This window comes from Babylonia areolata, chromosome 25 (genome assembly GCF_041734735.1).
Source record: "Babylonia areolata isolate BAREFJ2019XMU chromosome 25, ASM4173473v1, whole genome shotgun sequence".
NCBI lineage: Eukaryota > Metazoa > Mollusca > Gastropoda > Neogastropoda > Buccinidae > Babylonia > Babylonia areolata.
The window spans coordinates 24667479-24674978 of record NC_134900.1 but is presented as its reverse complement, the minus strand read 5'-3'; the positions used below and the strand labels follow the sequence as shown (position 1 = coordinate 24674978).

Here is a 7500-nt window from a genome sequence, read left to right as displayed (position 1 = left end):
CCCATGGGTGCCTGGCTTCGGGGTTGGCGAAGGACAAAAGGTTACGGAAGGAGAGGGTTGACTGGACAAAGTGGATAATACCTTTACTGCCCGAATGGCCGTAAAAAAAGCTATGAGGCCCTTGACCTTTAAACAATTACTTTCTAAATGTATCGTATCGTACTGTGCCGTATGGTGTTACGTTTGGTCATTACAGATTTATCTGCGTAAAAATTCAGACTGCTCTTCCCGAGGAATGCAAATCGCAACAGTACAGCTCAACCATGTTTTTTTTTTTTTTTTCTTCTTCTTCTTCTTCTCTCTGTCTGCAATTGTATCTATTTCACTGCAACCATTCTGCTGCCGTGGGTTCTTTTCACGTGCGCCAAGAGGACGCTGCACAGGGGGAGGGGGGGGGGGGGCTCGGTTCATCATCTCTTCCGATTGACCAGCCACACCAAGACCACCAGTAACCACCCAAGGTCCGTTATCTGGAGCACGAACCTGCGGGCACCCGCTTTCTGTTCGGGCGCTATGTACCACTGAGACACCGCTGAACAGAAGACAACAGAAACAATGGGAAGTCTTACACCTCAACGCGCGCGCGCACACCCACAAACACTGGTTGGCATACCCGTTGTTTGCCAACTGAGAAGAGAGGAACAGGGAAAGTAGTGATGACTTAGGTCATGGGTGGGGGTGGAGAAAATGATGATCGTCTTCTAACATAGTCATTGTGGCTAGACGGTAAACAAAAGTGCGGACACAGACACACACAAAAGCCGCGCGCGCACGCACACACGCACGCACGCACGCACGCACGCACACACACACATACACACACACACACACACACAGCTATCAGAGAAGAGAAGGATATGGGGTGGGGTGGTCAAATCTCAGGTGGAGCGGTGGCCTAGGGTGTAATGCGCCACACAGGGCAGCCGGAGTTCAAGGGTTCCAGTCCCCCTGAATTACGATCGGGATTTGTTCTCCCATCGTCAGTCAGTCTCTGTCAGCATCACACACACAACTGTCAGTGCTTTATCCATCCATCCATCCACCCATCCATCCATCCACTCATCCATCCATCCACCCACCCATCCATCTATCCTACATCTATCATCCATCCACACATCTGTCATCCATTCATCATCCACCCATCATTTATCTGTCCATCTTTCATCCATCAATCTATTTATCAATCTGTCAATCCCTCTGAACATCATACATAAAACTCGCAGTGGTGCAAAATAAAAAAAACAAAAAAACAAAAAACCGATTATCAATCAATCAGTCAATACAATCAGTCAATCAATACAACCAATCAATCAATCAATCAATCTCTGTGAGCACCTTCCGAAACGACGAATCATTTTCCGTACAGCTCAAAACCCTGGGTAACACAACCCAAAAACAATTTCGTAATGCAACGTACAGTTGTCAGAGGGACATGCAGGTCATCAATCAACCCATCGTCCACCAATCAATCAGTCAATCCATCCACCCATCCATCCACCCACCCATCCATCCATCCACCCAACCCACCCACCCACCTATCCACCCACTTATCTACCCACCCATCCATCCATCTACTTACCCATCCATCCACCCACCCATCCATCCACCCACCCACCCATCCACCCACCCACCCATCCATCCATCCACCCATCCATCCACCCACCCATCCATCCATCCACCCATCCATTAATCATCTACACATCCATCCACCCACCCACCCACCCACCCATCCATTCACCCATCCATCCATCCATCCATTCATCCACCCACCCATCCATCCATTCATCCACCCGTCCATCCACCCACCCATCCATCCATTCATCCACCCACCCACCCGTCCATCCACCCACCCACCCATCCATCCATTCATCCACCCACCCATCTATCCATACATCCATCCATCTACCAATCATCCACCCCGGTCAGTGGTGACCCTGTCACGTACAGCTGTCGGTAGGACTGAGGACGCACTCCGGGGTGTTCACCACCACCAGTCTGTCTTCAGGCTTGTGGAAGTGGCTGGCGTAAACTGCAACATGACGTACGTCACACACAGTCAGTAACGATGAAGCTGAGGTGTCACTCTCTCTCTCCATACAGAAGGTACACAACCTCCAGTCAATGCTGCTTATAAATGCTACCGGTTCAACTAGCACGCGGGTAAATAAAAAGGTACACTGGGAAATTCTCTCTCTCTCTCTCTCTCTCTCTCTCTCTCTCTCTACACACACACACACACACACATACACACACACACACACACACACACACACACACACACATGGCACACAGCAACAATGGCCAAAAGCAAATGTGCAAACACAAATTAGCTGCTTATTCCAGACTGGCATAGATTTTTAAATCCTGAAATATTCTACCCAGAATGTGTGGACGATACAAGAACAAACGCATGGATGCCTTGATGGAATATTCTACCCAGAATGTGTGGACGATACAAGAACAAACGCATGGATGCCTTGATGGACTATTGACTGGGAAAATGAAAATCAATGAGGCTAAGACAGTAAAGGATGTAACAACGAGGTGCAGCAACTCTCTCCATTTACCAGGTGCATAACTTCAAGCCACTGACGTCACATCAATGTCAACATCAACCATCAGCTTCATTCAAATCAGTGTGATCATTCACATCAATGTCAACACCAACATCAACCTTAATCCAATCAGTGTGATCATTAACATCAATGTCAACACCAACATCAACGTTAATCCATTCAGTGTGATCATTAACATCAATGTCAACACCAACATCAACGTTAATCCATTCAGTGTGACTATTAACATCAATGTCAACGTCATTCAAATCAGTGTGATCATTCACATCAATGTCAACAACAACATCAACGTTAATCCATTCAGTGTGACCATTAACATCAATGTCAACACCAACATCAACGTTAATTAATCCAATCAGTGTGATCATTCACATCAATGTCAACACCAACATCAACGTTAATCTAATCAGTGTGATCATTCACATCAATGTCAACACCAACATCAACGTTAATCCAATCAGTGTGATCATTCACATCAATGTCAACACCAACATCAACGTTAATCCAATCAGTGTGACCATTCACATCAATGTCAACAACAACATCAACGTTAATCCATTCAGTGTGACCATTAACATCAATGTCAACGCCAACATCAACGTTACTCCAGTCAGTGTGACCATTAACATCAATGTCAACGCCAACATCAACGTTAATCCAATCAGTGTGATCATTTACATCAATGTCAACACCAACATCAACGTTAATCCATTCAGTGTGACCATTCACATCAATGTCAACACCAACATCAACGTTAATCCAATCAGTGTGATCATTCACATCAATGCCAACACCAACATCAACGTTAATCCAATCAGTTTCACCATTAACATTAATGTCAATATCAACGTCAAAGTCATTCAAATCAGTGCGATCATTCACATCAAATGTCAAATCAAGATGAACGTCATTCAAATCAGTTAAATCAACATAAGTCTCTCTGCCTGTCTGTCTGTCTCTCGCTGTCTCTGTATTTCTCCCTGTCTGTCTGTCTGTGTCTCTGTCTCTCTCTCTCATGTTTCATATTTTATGAAGCATTGAAGAGATTACGTACAGTTATCTCGTGAATGTTTTGAATATTTGTGTTAACTATCTTTGGCTGATTTTGTGTTTGGTTGATCAGAATTGTCTATTTACTATGTCATGTCATTTTCTTATTATCATTTATCACTGAATCCCCCTTCAGTAAGGGGCTCTGGCCTTATCTGAATAAAACATTCGTTCGTTCGTTCGTTCATTCGTTCTCTCTCTCTCTCTCTCTCTCTCTCTCTCTCCCTCTCTCTCTCTTTCTCTCTCTCTCCAAGCCAGTCTGCAAATTTGTGTGAACTGCTGATATTGTATCCCCTTCAGAAGGGGCCCTGGTCTATACTGAATAAACTTTTTGATCTCTCTCTCTCTCTCTCTCTCCCTCTGTGTGTGTGTGTGTGTGTGTGTGTGTGTGTGTGAACGAATGTGTGTGTGAACGAATGTGTGTACTCTCACGCGCGCGCGTGCCGTGAGAGTGTTTAACTCACTCAGTACGGCCAGTCCTCTCTTCTCCTCTACACAGACCCCTCGGATGTCCAGTGGGTGTCTGAATGACCCAACCTTTAGCTTCCGTCGTCAGAATTGTGGTATTCTTTGTCAACATTCACCTCTTCAGTATAAGAACCTTCCGCTTGCAATATTTTGATGGTGGTAATTGGGGTGAAACGCTGTTAACGTCGTGTCTTTCGCCGTTCGTATGGAGAGAGTTAAAACGCGTGATGAATGTTGTGAAACGTAAGAGCTGAGAGACTGGCAAGACGGATGTGGTGATAATTATGTGAGAGGAAGGGGTCGGCTGGCATGAGAAACGTGACGAACTGATACTAGACTCCCATGGGAAAGTGGGAGCCAAGTCCTAGAAATAGGTTTTAGCTCTCAGCAGGCGTTCACATCCCCCCTCCATACCCCCAATACCTAGCCATCTCACCTGCAAGTGTGTATCTCTCTCTCTCTCTCTCTCTCTCTGTGTGTCTTTCCCTCTGCCTCTCTCTGACTCTTTCTCGCTCTGTCCCTCCCTCCCCACTCTCTCTCTCCCTTTCACCATCCCTCTCTTCTCCCCCCCCCCATCTCTCTCCCCCTCCCTGACTCTTCTTCACACACACACTCTCTCTCTCCCTCAAGCCTATTTCTTCTCCCCCCCCACCCCCCTCTCTCTCTCTTTCTCTCTCCTTATCTCCTTCCTCCTCTCTCTTTGTACAAATGTGTGTGTGTGTGTGTATGTGCGTGTGTGCGTGCGTGTGTGTGCGTGCGTGCGTGCGTGTGTGTGCGTGCGTGCGTGTGTGTGTGCGTGTGTGTGTGTGTGTGTGTGCTCATGTGCGCACGTGCGTGTGAGGGTGTTTACGCTTGGTGTGTATTGTGCAACGTCCGAGCTTAGTGACTGACAAGACGTGTTGGGGGGGGCAGAGAGGTATGTGGAAGAAACATGACAGCACTGATATGACAGACCCCCAAACCCACAGAGCCAAGCGCTGGAGAACAGACTGCGATCAGCTCTCAACAGGCGTTCACACTGTCAGATCTGACCGACTCTCTCACATGTTTATGTGTATTTCTCTGTCTGTCTGTCTGTCTGGCGGTCTCAGTGTCTTTCTCTGTATGTCTCTTTCTCCCTCTGTCAGTCTCTATGTCTGTATCTTTCTTTCTTTCTCTCTCTGTGCCTCTATCTGTGTGTGTGTGTGTGTGTGTGTGTGTGTGTGTGTGTTCCCCTTCCTATCTATCTCTGTCTCTTTCTTTATCTCTCTATCCCACTCCTCTCTCTTTATCCCCCCCCCCCACTCTCTCTCTCTCTCTCTCTCTCTCTCTCTCTCACACACACACACAGACACACACTCTCTCTTTCCTTTCTCTCTCCTCTTTCTCTCAACACACAACCCCCTCTCTAACTCTTCGAACATGTATGCTCGCGCGTGCGCACGTGCGTCAGAGAGAGAGAGAGAGACAGAGAGAGGGAGAAACGAAACGAATTTTTATTTCACGAGGGTAGTGGAGTTTGTTTGTTTTTTTGTTTTTGTTTTTTTTTACATCCTGCCCTCAAGAGAGAGGTGTGTGTGTGTGGGGGGGGGGGGGTGAACGTTGTGTTACGTCAGAGCTTACTGCTGATTGACAAGGGCTGGGGGATGGATGGACGATAAAAGAAACGTTCACTCACTGACAGGGCCCCAAAATTAATCTTTACGACTTGTCATAAGCCACTGGGACTGTGGATCCGTCGCTTGGTGGGTTCATTAGGGCTTATCGTACATGTACATTGATCATTATGTCTTTATCACGAAGTGCGGTAGTCTTTATATTTTACGGAACCCATCAACCCGGAGAAAAGGAGCTGGGGGTCGGGCCAGCAGGATAGACAGCGGCTCCCAACAGGCGTTCCAGCTATCACACCGCACTTACCCTCTCACCTGCACAGACGTATCGTCTTCCTGAGTGGCGCAACCCTCCTGACCCGCTTATCTTCTCCATAGCACGGGCACCTGACGAAGTGGGGAGGAAAAAAAAGAAGAAAAAAAAGAAGATGTTGCGTGGATGTTGGATGCAGAAAGAAAGAAAGAAGGGGAAAAACACACACACACACACACACACACACACACACCAGAAATGAAAGAACTGCTTCCACGTTTCAAAGCCGGTGTCGCAGCCTATTCGTACCCTGGTTAGTTTTTACCCCAGGGTGAAGTCTGGCTAGCCCTGATGGAGTCTGGAATGACCCGTAGGTTAAACGTGAACTAATCTGTACTAAACCCCCTTACACCGGTTGGGATTTACCGCCCACCCCCACCCCACCCCCCTAACCCCCAACCCCTCTTTTCCCCATAAGAGTCATTCTTGGCTGACTTAAATATGATCCCCGGGGATAAATTTGGCTCAGTCAGAATCAGTGCAAACTATCATAATAGAGCGCACATGTTCACTTCTGTGACGTCCGAATGGTGAAGTGGGGTGGGGGATCCGTAAAGAACCACACCCTCCCTCTTCCACTTTGAATCTCTCAAGGAGGCGTCACTGCGTTCGGACAACTCCATATACGGTACAACACATCTTTGAGGCGGATGCCTAACAGCAGCATAACCCAACTCGTTTGGTCAGGCCTTGAATGCATGCATATACATTTGTGTTCCTATCAGAGTGGATTTCTTTTACAGAATTTTACCAGAGGACAACACCCTTGTTGCCATGGGTTCTTTATCAGTGCGCCATGGGCGTGCTGCATACGACCTCGTTTTATCGTCTCATCCGAATGACTAAACCGCTCAGTTTGATTTTCTAGTCAAACTTGGGAGAAAGGGTGAGAGCTGGATTCGAACCCAGACCCTACGGACACTGTGTTGGCAGATAAGCGTCTTGATCATTCTGCCACTTTCCCGCCTTTCAGTAGCTCCATTAAACTGGTAGAAATGGAGTCATATCCACTTCAGGGGTTGGGGTGTCTGATCTTGATATGCCACAAATGAGTCTGTGGGTCACCGGAGGCTAGCCCACAATGATCCCAGGGTAAAACATAACAGGGGAGGGGTAGTCTGAGGCTGTCGCACCGGTGCAGCATGCCACTTCCCCCCCCCCCCCCCCCCCCCCCCCTTGCCTGTTCACTTGGAACAATCTCCATCTTTCGCTTCGTCAAATCCCTTCACTGAGATCGGTCAAATCAGGCCTTAAATCCTGCCTCCTCTTTGGAAAAAAAAAAAAAGCTGCAACATACCCTCCTCTTTACCTCCATACTTTCTCCAGCCTTCTGTCAAATTGTGTTTATCAGTTTTCGTCTCTCATCCTTTTGTTTCTCAGTTATGCATGTGTGCAAAAGGCGGGAGTGACAGCGGCTTGCTTTGTTTCCGTACGAGATTCAACGATATATGAATACCTTATTATTATCATAATTATCATTATCATTATTATTTGTAGTAGT

The 7500-nt window shown here is 47.0% G+C and overlaps 1 protein-coding gene across 2 annotated transcripts in view; it reads right to left on the bottom strand.

The window, feature by feature from the left end:
• The window catches only part of LOC143299773 (stress response protein NhaX-like), a 54889-nt gene that overhangs the window by 3975 nt on the left and 43414 nt on the right, over nucleotides 1-7500 (bottom strand). For both annotated transcript variants that reach the window (XM_076613178.1, XM_076613177.1), the window contains exon 2: nucleotides 1946-2029. In XM_076613178.1, coding sequence (XP_076469293.1) covers nucleotides 1946-2029 — 84 coding nt within the window. The remainder of the gene's footprint in view (nucleotides 1-1945; nucleotides 2030-7500) is intronic.